General features: G+C 36.4%; 1 protein-coding gene across 6 annotated transcripts in view; it reads right to left on the bottom strand.

Annotated features, from left to right (window-relative positions):
• Positions 1 to 4,087: 4,087 nt before the first annotated feature.
• SNX13 (sorting nexin 13) overlaps positions 4,088 to 14,720 on the bottom strand; it is a 146,068-nt gene continuing 135,435 nt past the window's right edge. For all 6 annotated transcript variants that reach the window (XM_025290941.2, XM_025290939.2, XM_044946508.1 and 3 more), the window contains 4 exons: positions 13,301 to 13,446; positions 12,965 to 13,033; positions 10,975 to 11,087; positions 4,088 to 7,581 (listed from right to left, as the gene is read on the bottom strand). In XM_025290941.2, the coding sequence (XP_025146726.2) occupies positions 7,334 to 7,581; positions 10,975 to 11,087; positions 12,965 to 13,033; positions 13,301 to 13,446 (576 nt within the window). In that variant the 3' untranslated portion in view covers positions 4,088 to 7,333. The remainder of the gene's footprint in view (positions 7,582 to 10,974; positions 11,088 to 12,964; positions 13,034 to 13,300; positions 13,447 to 14,720) is intronic.

Here is a 14,720-nt window from a genome sequence, read left to right on the forward strand (position 1 = left end):
CCAAGAATATAATCAATCTGATTTTGGTGTTGACCATCTGGTGATGTCCATGTATTGAGTCTTGTGTTGTTGGAAGAGGGTGTTTGTTATGATCAGTGCATTTTCTTGGCAAAACTCTATCAGTCTTTGCCCTGCTTCATTCCATATTCCAAGGCCAAATTTGCCTATTACTCCAGGTGTTTCTTGACTTCCTACTTTTGCATTCCAGTCCCCTACAATGAAAAGGACATCTTTTTTGGGTGTTAGTTCTAAAAGGTCTTGTAGGTTTTCATAGAACCGTTCAACTTCAGCTTCTTTAGTGTTACTGGTTGGGGCATAGACTTGGATTACTGTGATATTGAATGGTTTGCCTTGGAAACGAACAGAGATCATTCTGTCGTTTTTGAGATTACCTTGGACGAGGGCTATCTCCTCACCGCCGCCCTTCCTGACCTTCAACGTGGGATAGCTCCTCTAGGCCCTCCTGCATCCGCACAGCCATGGCCTGTAAATTAGATAGCCAATGAGAATTTGCTGTATGCCTCAGGAAACTCAAACAGGGGCTCTGTATCAACCTAGAGGGGTGAGATGGGGAGGGAGATGGGAGGGAAGTTCAAAAGGGAGGGGATATATGTATACCAATGGCTGATTCATGTTGAGGTTTGACAGAACACAACACAATTCTGTAAAGCAATTATCCTTCAATAAAAAATTTTTTTAAAAAAGCATTCTTCAGTGATCAATGCAAAGAAATAGAGGAAAATAGCAAAATGGCAAAGACTAGAGATCTCTTCAAGAAAACTAGAGATATTTCATGCAAAGATGGGCACAATAAAGGACAGAAATGGTACGTACCTAATAACAGAAGCAAAAGATATTAAGAAGAGGTGGCAAGAATACGCAGAACTATACAAAAAAGATCTTCATGACCCAGACAACCATGATGGTGTGATCAATCACCTAGAGCCAGACATTCTGAAATGTGAAATCAAGTGGACCTTAGGGAAGCATCACCACAAACAAAGCTAGTGGAGGTGATGGAATTCCAGTTGAGCCATTTCAGGTTCAAAAAGATGATGCTATTAAAGACTAGATCACCTGAGTTGAAATTTCAGCCTGATCACTTACCAGGTCTAAAACTTTGGTATGCTTGAGTTTTCCCATCTATAAACCAAAAAGTATCAATAGTATTTACACCTCAAAAAACTGTGGTTAGTGAGTGCTATAAAACTGTTTGCTGTTGGAATCTTATTGGAAATACATAAATAGGTTCCTGCAGCTTATAGGATTTCAACATATAACATTATCAGTCATTTTATTTCACCTGCATAACCCTTTCACCTGCATCTAAACCCTGCCCTGTTTTCACTTCTAGGCTTCTACACAAGGATAAATCGCAAGGATCTTCAGTGCAATCATCACCTTCTACTGGCCATTTCTTTGGATCAAGGTATGTAGCTGTGCAGAAGGTGTCATCATAGCAGGTATGACTGCTGGCCTTTGAAAGGTCTGCTTGTAACGCTGGCCTTCGTTCTCAGGTATTTGAGAACTTCAATTTTAGGAATATTCCTACCATTCCCCAAAGTGATAAAACTGGCTCGCCATGTGTAAACTGTTTGTATATAACATATGGTTTATGTGTGGAACATGCACTTTCCAGCATTTTCGTATGTCAGGCAGTCTTGAATGAGCTTCCTTAACCAACCACGTTTCACACCTGTTATCACAAGTCATTGCTGGGGGAAATGAAGTATATCCTGCAAGACTGCACTGGGAGAGAACTTCGTTAGCTTGTGGCCAGCTTCCCTCAAACTTAGCCATGTGCATCCTTTCTTGTGGATTTTCTTCTGTATCGCTTTGCTATAAGAAGTCTTTACTGTATGACTAAAGGCACAGTCCTGTGAGCCCTCCTAGTGAATCATCAACTGGTGGTCTTGGAGTTTTCCAACAAACAAGTAGACCTATTGTTTTATTCCACTCAATGACATGTAATAGTTCATGTTTACCATCTTAATTAAAATATCACATTTCATACAATTCTTATACACTGTGCATTGGTAAACAGACACAAGTATAATTTTTATTCCATTACTTTTTTGTGTATGTGAAATACCAATGTCTTGGCTGTAAACAGACACAAGTTTAATTTTTATTCCATTAATTTTTTGTGTATGTGAAATACCAAGTTCTTGGCTGCTGTCTTAGATCCTAGATCAAACATAGCATCGCCCTATTATATATGGATCAATGTCTGGCACACATTTTAAAAGCTGACCTGTATTACATTTCTCTCTTCTTTGCATTTCCTAGTCCCTTGGACTGCAAGATCAAACCTGTCAATCCTAAAGGAAATCAACCCTTAATATTCATCAAAAGGACTGATGCTGAAGCTCCAGTACTTTGGCCACCTGACGCAAAAAGCTCATTGGAAAAGACCCTGATGCTGGTAAAGATTGAAAGCAGGAGAAGGGGACAACAGAGGATGAGATGGTTGGATGGCATCACTGACTCGATGGATGTGTTTGAGCAAGCTCTGGGAGATAGTAAAGGACAGAGAAGCCTGGTATGCTGCAGTCCATGGGGTCGCAGTCAGACACGAATGAGCAGCTAAACAACTCTTTGATCGGGCTTCCCAGGTGGCTCAAATGGTAAAGAATCTGCCTGCAATGCAGGAAATCTGGGTTCAACCCCTGGGTCGGGAAGATCCTCTGGCTGCCCACTCCAATGTTCTTGCCTGGAGAATTCCATGGACAGAGGAGCCTGGCTGGCTTACAAAGAGTCCACTGGGTTGCAAAGAGTTGGATGTGACTCAGCAACTAACATTTCACTCTTAAATTGTATCAGCAAGATCCTTGGCAAGTACCTTTCCTCCTCCTCATGAGACAATATTCTATTATCCCTCACTGAATTCATTATTCTGGTACCCAGAGGCAAATTCAACTTCACTATGTGCCATGATTTTTCAAATTCTCCTTTCTTTCAAACACTGAACTCTGCATTGGAATGATCCGTTTAAAAAAACCCAGAAAAACAAAAACAAAACCCCCCATAACACTGTGTCCTAAATCCATTGGTTTTGTCTCAAGTTTCTATTTCCTAATTGAACAAGGCTTCACTTTGTTTTCTTCTCCCCTGAAGTGGAAGTCTTAGTTGCCCAGTCATGTCCGACTCTCTGAAACGCCATGGACTGTAGCCCACCAGGCCCCTCTGTCCATGGAATTCTCCAGGCAAGAATACTGGAGTGGGTAGCCATTCCCTTCTGCAGCGGATCTTCCCGACCGAAGGATCGAACCCGGGTCACCTGCACTGCAGGCAGATTCTTTACCATCTAAGCCACGTGGGAAACCCATTCATAGATATTTATAAGAAAAGATTCTATAGTTAACTAAGTTTGGGAAGTTAGAAAAACAAAGTTAAACAGAGTTCTTTATTATATAACTTTTTAGAAACTTTGATACAATCATTTGAATTGTGAAGGAAGATTTCAGGGTTTTGGATAGTATATAGATTTGTGTACGTTACATCAAAGTATAAAATTATTTCTTCATGAACATCTTAAAGGGGTCTTAAAGGGGTATATTTTACAGTAAGTATTTCGAGAAACAATATGACTGCCCCTGTTAGGGAAGGAGTAATCACACTGATGTCTGAGAAGTCTGTGGATCCAGATGAAGATGGCTGCAAATACCATGACCAATGAGGCAGAGTTACATTGCACAGTACTGAATCTATTGCCTTTAAAACTGAAACCTCGTAATAGCAGGCATATTATGAATTTAAAATGAGGTCAAATAAAAATTGTTAACAGATTACTTATAGGTCTTTCTCTTTATGGGAAAATTATAATTTTGTATGTAGGGAAGAATGAAGTTTCTTTAACGCTGAGGTAGTAAATTACTTGCCCCATGAAAGCAAAAAGTAAATTCAGTTTGTTGTAGTAAGTCAGTAATCACCCAGTAGTTTATCCATCAACCTGGAACTTGAGTTGCTTGATTTCCAAATTGAAAAGAAAGGAAAATACACACAGACACTAAAGGCAAGACAACTGAACAAGCACTTTTTAAAAGTAATAAAAATATATCACTATGAAATAAAATTCAACAAAAAGTTTTGTTAATACTTTATTAGTATTTTCTAATGGACAAAACATAATGCAAACCAAATAAAATTTTAAATCTTTTTAGTTCAATAAAAATAACTGACATTCTGATTGCTGTTTCTTCTTTGTTAAAGAAGTATTGATAGAATAGTTAGGCACACAGTTGACACTTATTGTACAATGATATGCACAAGTTATCTTTAAACAATGTAATCCTAAAATGTGCTCTTTATATTTTTCCCTTGTAATACAGGAGCCATGCTCCTATAAGCAAAATTTACTAATAACAAAAGAATTTTACAAGGAGTGACAAAACGACTTTTAAAACAAGTCCTTAAATAAAAGGATGCAGCAACAACGGAATGTTAAGTTGTTGGGTTAAGAAGACAGTTTAACTAGATCTCAAAACATTAAAAATTCATTTATTTTACAATTACTCAAATACACATGCATTAAATGAAAATATTGCACAAATTAAAATTTTAGATTGTGAAATTTTATATTGTTCTTAATTTTTTAAAAATTGGTACACTTTCTAGTAGCACTTAACTGTTTGATTTTTTTCCAAACACCTAGAGCAGAAACTTAAAATGAAGGAACTGCTATATTCAAGAAAGTTTTAAATGTTTTTTAAAATAAAAATTAAGGCTAACCAAGTGCATCCATTGGTCAATGGCACAATTGTTTTCAGCAACTATTCAGAAAACCCTAATCACAGGAAATGCCCATCTTAGTATTATATTTAAATCATACAATCAATTTTTTAGAGGAATGAACTGTAAGTTAGCAGTGATGGTTTCTAAATAGTTTATGTTACCTGAAAAACCAGAAAAACTCAAATAAAGAATGATTAATTTTGAAGGTTCTTGCCTAAAGGCACCACTGACTTAAAAACACATTCAAAAATCAAATATCAGAAGACATAAAACCTCTTCCTGTATATATTCATATATGCAATAAATGCATTAAATGTAGTAACTTCATTAAACATAGTACACTGTACTTGACTTATGGGTTAAATATTTTACACACAGCTCGACCAAATCACTCAAAAAGTATATCTAATTTTAGCATGACCACAGCTTTCTCTGATGTAAAACAGAGATGTGCAAAGAGAAGATGCACAACCGTTTACATAGACTACCATTTGACATTTCTGCTTTTGAAATATAAACTCTTTTAAAACAAAAATTATTTTAAAAACCCACTTACTCTACTAGTTTTTGGTATGACTGCAGTTGTCTTGCAGGGCTTCATGAAAATCTGCAATACTGCATGACCTTTCCCTGGTTGATGGCCAGCGTTCCTCACATTATCTAGAAATGCTTTTTCACATGTACACAGTAGACTCTTACATGAATTCTTCTGTTTACTCTTAGTATTTACTTATGTCAAAAATATACTGGAAATGGGCAGGGGTGTATCTGAAAATCATTGCACTTACGGCCATGCTGATGCTTCCTACAGACATGTTTCACATGTTTCTTCTAAAGCCTGGGGCAGGAAGATACATTGAGAAGAAATATTATTTCTTCCACCAGAGTCAATAAAGATCTTTTCTCATTTGGAAGTTTAAATGAAAGGGATTTATGTAATTCTGAAGACATGCAACACAGGCTGAATATATGCAAACTATGAGTATGCATAACAGCAGTATTAATAAATATGATCATTATCATAAAGCTTTAGAGGAAGGCTTTATTCTATCAGGCTTTGCTTCATAAGTAGGATCTCAGCAAGAACAAGACAATAACATCTTGTCCCAATCTTAAAACTCCCAAACAACTGGGATACCAATACTCTGTCCCTTTATCCTAAGCACCCGGAAGTTCTTTTAACACCAGCATCTTGGCTCAGTGGTCTGATAAATAGCTTCACTATTATAAGGTTTTAGTGTTAAATATTTTTAAAACAAAAAACGCTGAGACACCCAAACACTTAGTCAGTGGAAGTTAAACTATGCAGAAATCCTGCATATAAAACATATGAAGACTTCCAAGATGGACAAATGGAGACTGAGAAAACGAAAGGAAATGCAGAAGCTCCAAAACTGGAAAAGGTATTTTGTTGTTGGTATAAAATTATTTTAGGGACTTAAATGTATACACCGAGGGGTTTTGCCAACTTGCTTTATTTAGTAGAATTTTACATTATGCAAAATATAAATAAAAGCATATTTTAAAAAATATTATAGTTCTGTTTTCATTATTTCTTTTCATATATGTACACTGTAATAGAGTTAGGAATTTGTACGTTTACATATGACTTATAAGCTCATTTAATCCTTCGATTTGCTATTTTTGCAATCACCTAACGTATGTCTAGATCACACAATTTAAAATTATCATAGAGTAACTTTCAGGAGTACTTTTTTTAAATTTCCATATTTTAAGAAGTATTTGGCAGTTCCTTCAACAAATTCTAGCCCCTATTATATAATCAGTAATCTCTTAAAGAAAGCTGTAATAACTTCAAAACTTAAGAGCCACCATATGCTTCTTTTTGCACACAGAATGCCAAAATAAAACTTAATTATGAGTACCATAAGAGCAAAATAGAGCCCTTAAGACATAGAAGAATTACTTAAAAATCTGTTTTCTACCAATGAATAACAAATCCAATCAAACTTTGGTTGTGACTGGTTTTATTTTACATTAGGTTTTTATGTCATGAAAACAAAAGTGTAATTTGGATATGTCACTTCATACTTTAAGGGCATTCTGTCATTTTCCCTAGACCTGAAACAGATGTTTCAAAGATCATTCACCTGGCTAATCTACACTATATCAAAATTCCGACAAAGATATATAAAACCATTATGCAAAACAAACCCCTCCAAACAGTACATTGCACGGTTTCCCACTGTTAAACAAATTAGCCAATTTGTCTGTGAACCATTGTTTTGTGCTTTCCTTAGCTCTCATATATACACTCTGGCACTTTGTCATTGCTGGAGAATGCTGATTAGTTTGAAACGGAAAAGACCAATGTCATTCTTGCTTGAGCTGTAGGCAGTATCCTCTCAGTGTTGCAAAAATATGCACCAAATCATTTAAGACACAGAAATCTCTCTTGGTACAAGTGGCTGGATTATAGACAATGATGAGAAGAATGGCAGTCATATGGATGTATTAATAATCTATTCTGAGACACTAAAAGACCGGTGCAGACAACAGTATATGAGTTAAGCCCCAGAAGATCCGTCCATACCATTAGTCCTGGACAAAATGAACACCAGTTTCAGAGATTGGAGTGTCACCTTTTCTGTAAAGAAGGCGCTTGAGTAGTTTGAAGTTTCTGTTTATATTTTTGCATCTGCTTTGACCGTGAATGCAGTTTGTTGAAAAGTTCACGGAATTTATACTGTGGAAATAAGGTTTCCAAAAAGCCTTCCAAAAAGACATAAACCATTCTCCTATTTAACTGGTTGTGCTGAAACATTTCAAAAACACGAAGAATACCTTTCCGTGTTGTCTCAGCTCCAATAATGTGCTTAAGTTCATCTAAATAAGGGGAGGGGAAATAAACAGAATTCATTATTCAAAGGAAATACAAAAATATTCTAAGTTAAAACATGTAAAGTACACATTTGAGTGACTGATAAATAGCCAGTATTCAGTGAATGACCTTAATATAAATTTAATAACTGACTTAAAACTTACATACATCAAAAGTATGGACGCACTTGTGTGGTATTGGGAGACAATACAACAACAGAGAAAGCAGGACCCAGACTCAGAAACCCCAAATTAAGTGTTATAATCTTGTCCCTAATGTCACTCAGCTGTGTCCGACTCTTTGTGACCCCACGGATGGCAGACCACCAGGCTCCTCTGTCTCTGGGATTTTCCAGGCAAGAATACTTGAGTGGGTTGCCATTTCCACCTCTATGGGATATTCCCAGTACAGGGATAGAACCCACGTCTCCTGTCTTTCCTGCATTGGCAGGCAGATTATTTACCACTGAGCTATCTGGGAAGCCCTGTCCCTTAATACCTATATAACTCACCCACCCTGGGTTTCTTTCCTCATCTGTAAAATGGGAATTTATAATAACCAATATCATTATTACTGTGAGAATTGATAAAGCTTTGATGAGATAAAGTGAAAAGTGATCTATAAACTCTAAAACGCTATAAAAATATTCTCCATCAAATGCACAATGAGAAATACTACAAAGAAATGTGGAAACTTGATCTTTGATTTAAAAAAACTTGCAACACACTAAGTGCATTGGCAGGATCTGATTGGTACAAACAGATAAATGATTTAAGAACATGAATAAAGAAATGAGCACCAAGTGGGGAAAACATAGAAACAAATGGGGTGGAACAATTTGGCTCCGTTTTAGGATTCCTGTAAAAGAAAGTGGTGAAAAGAATGGAAAACTGACAGTGCTCCAACTGGCAGGGTGAGCACACTTGGAGTTCACTCACAGGCAACATGAAGTTACTAGAGACACCTGAGTATGGGAACATCATGTAGGATCATTCTTAATTATTTATAAATAGGGCCCCCAAAACAACACTTTATTGCTTTCAAAAGAAACATGCAACTCCCAAAAAGTATGTTTCTAACTAGGGTACAATATAATTTTAAGCAAATAGTTTTTAAATTCACTAAAAAACAGGTGAGGAATTCTGTACATATAAAAATACTTATTTTTATATCTTTCCTCACTTCCTTCAAGTCTTCATGTAAGTGTCATCCACTCACAACTGCAACTCACCTGTCACTTCCATTTTCCTGCACTATTTGTCTCCTTGGCTCTTAGCACTATCCAATATACTGTGCTTCATCTATTTCTTTTGTATGTCTTCTGTGTCCCCCTAGTAGAATGTAAACTCTAAGGAGGCAACGATCAGTGTAAAGAATAGTGTCTGGCTCATGAAATGCTCTTAATAAATATTTACTGTATAAATGCACTAAGATTTCTTTCTACTCCATAACTGAGTACATCTAAAGCACCATCCGGTCTATTCTAAAAGTATATGAATATCCTAGGCTACTGTTTCTCTTTATTTTTCTAAAATGTTATTTCTGTAACTTGCTTTTTATCTCCAAATGCAAAAGTACAGTCTATAGAGTGGAATAAAAAGCCATGTGGCAAATATCCAATTTAATGGACAGAAGAGAAAGTTGATTAAAATCTATAATGAAAATTTAAAGAAAAATAAAATTATAGGAAAAGAAATAGATGATATTGAAAACTTAAATATTTTTCTATTCCCTACATCCATAATTAAAATGTGGAGAAGAGATATCTAGGTATTTTAAAAGACATTTATCACCACAGGAGAAATCAACCACTCAACTAAACAAAACTTCTCTTACTGAGAGAAGACAAATGGACAAAGTAAATCTAAGTTAGTGAGATAGTAGAGCTCTAAAATAATTCAAATTACATCAAAAGAATGCCACCATGTATACTTTCTTTAGGATCATGTTTTAGCAGAGATTAAGCATGTTTCAAAGGGATTCTTTGAAAAAACGTGTTTGTTCTTTTAAACAGAACAAATATTCTTTCTGAAAACCTCATACTTCATTATACTTTATTATTAGCCCTTTCATCTGTCATGGGCTTCCCTGATAGCTCAGTTGGTAAAGAATCTGCCTGCAATTCAGGAGACCTTTGTTTGATTCCTGGGTTGGAGAGATCCCCTGGAGAAGGGAAAGGCTACCCATTCCCGTATTCTTGGGCTTCTCTTGTGGCTCAGCTGGTAAAGAATCCACCTGCAATGCAGGAGACCTGGGTTCGATCCCTGGGTTGGGGACATCCCTTGGAGAAGGGAAAGGCTACCCATTCCAGTATTCTGGCCTGGAGAATTCCAGGGACTGTATAGTCCACGGGGTCACAAACAATCAGACACGACTGAGTGACTTTCACTTTCATCTGTCACAGACTTTATCCTCAACTTTATTCTTAAAATGTTTCAAGACAGCAAAGTGAAGTGGTTAAAAGTATTATTTCTATTGAAGTGGTTGAATACAGTGGTTTCAAGAACTCAGAGCTAAGTTAGACTTCCAATACTCACTCCTTAAACCTCAGGTGTGTGTGTTTTAGTTGCTCAGTCGTGTCCAACTCTTTGGAACCCTGTGGACTATAGCCCACCAGGCTCCTCTGTCCATAGAATTCCCCATGGAGTAACTATAGCACACCAGGCTCTCCTGTCTATGGAATGCTCCAGGCACGAATACTGGAGTAGGTGGCCATTGTCTTCTCCAAGGGATCTTCCTGATCCAGGGATCGAACCCCAGTCTCCTGCATTGCAGGCAGATTCTTTACCATCTATTCCAAGGTAGATACCAGGGAATCTACCTTGGGTATTTACACTTAACCCCTTTGAGCTGATTTTTTCCCTCATATTTAAATCTGTGATGTTAACAGCTTCCTAGGCTTTATAATATTGTTATATTAGTGTGTGTGTGTGTGTGTGTGTGTGTGTGTGCGTGTGTGTGTGTTAGTTGCTTAGTCGTGTCTGACTCTTTGCAACCCCATAGACCATAGCACACCAGGCCCCTCTGTCCATGGGATTCTCCAGGCAAGAACACTGGAGTGGGTTGTCATTTCCTTCTCCAAAAGGAGCTATAGAAAGAAAGAAAGTGAAGTCGCTCAGTTGTGTCCGACTCTTTGTGACCCCATGGACTGTAGCCTACCAGGCTCCTCCATCCATGGCATTTTCCAGGCAAGAGTACTGGAGTGGGTTGCCATTTTCTTCTCCAATATTGTTATGAAGATTAAACATATATGAGAAATAACTAGCACAATGCCTCCTGGTATATAAGCCATCAAACTGATGTTATTATAGTCAAAAGGCAGCTAAATTTGGCATGCTTATTGCATGCCATAAATTCGGAAGTACAAATTGAGATTTATGCTAAAAATGTTCACTTACCTGGCATAATTGAAAGTAATTTAGTTTTTCCTGCGACTCTTGTTCTCATTCGAATACCTTTATCTCTGCACGGGACAGTCTCGGCTAAAATGCCATTTGGCCAAAAGGCATCTCTGTTTAAGAAGATTAAATAAATTTTGTAAACATTTTCATTTTCTAATGATACAAGTTGGTAAAATTATTCCAATTTTCTACAGAAAACATAAATGCAAACAGAAAAAGGAAACATTTCTGAAATTCTATATAGGTGTGATATTCAACAGATAGTAACTAAGTGCAGGGTTTACACAAGAAAAAAATAACAAAAGTATGCCCTGGAGTAACTGCATCCATATCTTATAGCTGTGTTGATTACAACGTTTCTTTCACCTATATAATCCATTCTTCTTTACTTTACAGTGTGCTGATTACTGTTCCCTAGTTCTTCAAGCCAAAGAGAGGAATTAAGCACAATAACTAAGCTTCTACCTGGGGATCTGGTCTCAGAGAGAGCCTGCGCAGAACAGTTCTTAACTGACTGCCCATTAGAAACACCTGGGAGTTTTAAACACTCAATGTCCAGGCCTTCCACCAGATGCATTAAGTCAGACTCTGCAAATGCGACCTAAGGATCAGTACTTTTTAAAGCTGTTCAAGTGATTCCAATGTGCCCTCCAGAGGAACAACATTTACACACCCTGAAACAGAATGAACATGCCAGGGAAGGCAGTCCAGCTTTTAGAAACAATATGGTAGAGTGATGAGAAACTCAGCTTCAGATTAGAGAAACTTGTTTCCCCAACTTTCTAGCACACGAGCCTTTGGGCAAGCTGCTGAACTTCTCAAATTCTCAATTTTTTTGTAACAAAATGGAAACAAAAAACCCTATCTCATAAAGGAGGATAAAATCAGAAACTGGCCATAGTAAAGTAGTTGCTGCTGCTGCTGCTGCTAAGTCGCTTCAGTCATGTCTGACTCTGTGCGACCCCAAAGACGGAAGCCCATCAGGCTCCCCCGGCCCTGGGATTCTCCAGGCAAGAACACTAGAGTGGGTTGCCATTTCCTTCTCCAATGCATGAAAGTGAAAAGTGAAAGGGAAGTCGCTTAGTCGTGTCCGACTCTTAGCGACCCCATGGACTGCAGCCTTCCAGGCTCCTCCGTCCATGGGATTTTCCAGGCAAGAGTACTGGAGTGGGGTGCCATTGCCTTCTCCAAGTAAAGTAGTTGGATGGTGCCAAATAAATATTGTACACTATTGATAGTTGCCTTCTTGTTTCTGTTACTTCAAAGGACATGATGCCATGCATATTTGTGTTCTGCTTATCTCTCAGTGTTAGAAAAGATGTTATTTCTCTGCTGTGCCATGCATTCCTTGAAGGGACTGAATCTTACCTCTCAGTCACCAGTTAAGAGGGCTAGACACAGCGAAGGAGCTGAGAATATTTTTGGAGAATCGATATATGAATTGGAGTATCACTGCTCTTAATTTGAACCTTTTCAGAGGTTCTAAATAAAACCTCTAAATAAAAGATCCTAAATAAAAATAAATAAAAGGGTCTAAATAAAAATTTAGACCATGGTCAGAGACAAACAAATTTCTAAAATATCTCACTTAAAATCAAAGTTAGCAACTACAACTGAGAAAAATTAATCTCCAAAACTAGGTAATCTGATTATATGACCATGCCATGTATATACTAGTACTTCAATTATTTTAAAGCCACATTACTGTGATAAAATGTAGCCTAAGATCTAAAAGCTTTTTCAAATGTAGCCTAAGATCTAAAAGCTTTTTCATTTACAATTTTTTTTCTATTCTGGTTCTGAAGAAAACAAAGATTAATAGGTGCAAGGGATAAATGTTTATTATAATTTTTACAAGTCTTTTTGGTCATCAGTGATGATTAAAACCAATGTTATGGCCAGAAAGAAAGGGAACGTGATAAAAGTTAGTGATAACAATGTTCAACTCTGTGCTACCTGCAGGAAGTGACTTTGTCTTAAGATATACCTGAAACGTTTCACTAAGTCAGCTACTTGCTCCGGTGAGGTCATCCAATCAACATGGTCAACTATTTTTCTGAAAGTAAAGAAATTTAAATGAGTATGGTCAAGATTTTAGAAGGTAAATCAGATAAAGAAACATTACTTCTTTCATGGAGTAAGCAACTTAATTTGTGTGTAGATTATCTCTGAGAGCAATAGAATGCTTCAATAACCTTCTTCAAAGGCCCACAGAAAGAAATTCCCCTACAAAAGTTTGGGCAATCTACTTCTAAAAGTAAAACTTTAAAAGCTAAGTAAGATCAGCTCTAAGTAGTTTTTTGTTTTTTTAAAAAAGTGGTACCTATTAATAGTATCACCATATGTAGCTCTTATAAGTTGTTGAAGTAGGTTTTTGATATTCCTTCGCAACCACTGATTTCTCTCTTTTAAGTCGAATACTTCATCCATGAGAAGCAGCATTACCCTAAGTGGAATATTATCATCCACCTGAGAAAATAATGGGAAGAAATGAGATATATTTATTTGAGTTATCTATCTCTTGTGAATGGCTAATTTTGTTGCTTTTACCAAATGATTACTACTATTTACAGGTTGGAGAACAAGTTATACTATAGCTTTTATAACTGACTTTTTATTCTAATTTAGCAAAAAATACTTTTAACATCTGTTTGGACAGAAAACAGAATTCAACAAATCTACAATGATGAGTAAACTCCAAAGCTGCACTGAAAAAACCTTCTCCAACTGGATTCATGATGACCTTAGGATTTGGGATCTTTTAGTAGCGTCTCTGTTAGTTTGTAATACATGCTAGCTAGCCCCTCTGCCTATTCTATGGAGCAGCTTTTTCAAAAGGACAAAATATTCTCAACATTTCTTTTTATTCACTAGAACAAAATAAAATCTACACAGAACATTTTGCTTTGCTTTGTTAGTGAGTTGTACATTTTAGGTATTCTCAAAATAAAGAACCTGAAATAAAATCCAGTACACAGCTGACATTACAAAAGTCGACTAAATTACTAGAATTTTCTTTTAATTTTTAACAAGTAAAATTTTGTACACTTTCATCATGGGAATATTCACTTATGATATAAAAAGTAAAGAAAGACAATGAGAATCCTTTGATGTGGAAATATACAGATAAAAACCAGAAAGGTGCAGATCTAGAACTGCAACAAAACTGCATAATTGCTAGTAATTTTATAATTCTTTGATCACTAAGCTACTCTCTTCTATTTCCTCCTCAGTGTTGTAATGTGAATACTGAGAAAACAGCAAGAGTCATTCACTTTTCACTGTGCTGTAAACACTTTCTTAAGTGTGCCTTCTCTTTACATATCAAAAGTTCATGGCTTATCTGCTCTCAATACTGCTCTATTCTCTGATCAAGTATATTCATAAGTTTAGTGCCACATAAGAATTCTAATAAATTATAACACTTACTAAAGGTATAATGTTATGGATATTATAACAGTACAACACATAATAAACATTCTTGAAAAAACAAAAATATTATCTTTGTTTAAGACAATTTACTGTAAAGAAATCCAATGAGAAACTGAAGGGGGATAATTATAACTTTAAAATAAATCTGCATAATAGGACAGAATATAAAGCACAGACTCAAATATATAAAATAATTTAACTTGTAACAAGGGAGAAACACACACTGGGGAAAGCAGGCCTTCTCAGTAAATAGTGCTTAGGTCAACTGGACTCCTACATCATTCTACACACAACAATTAATTCTGATGAAT

This window comes from Bubalus bubalis, chromosome 8, assembly GCF_019923935.1.
Source record: "Bubalus bubalis isolate 160015118507 breed Murrah chromosome 8, NDDB_SH_1, whole genome shotgun sequence".
NCBI lineage: Eukaryota > Metazoa > Chordata > Mammalia > Artiodactyla > Bovidae > Bubalus > Bubalus bubalis.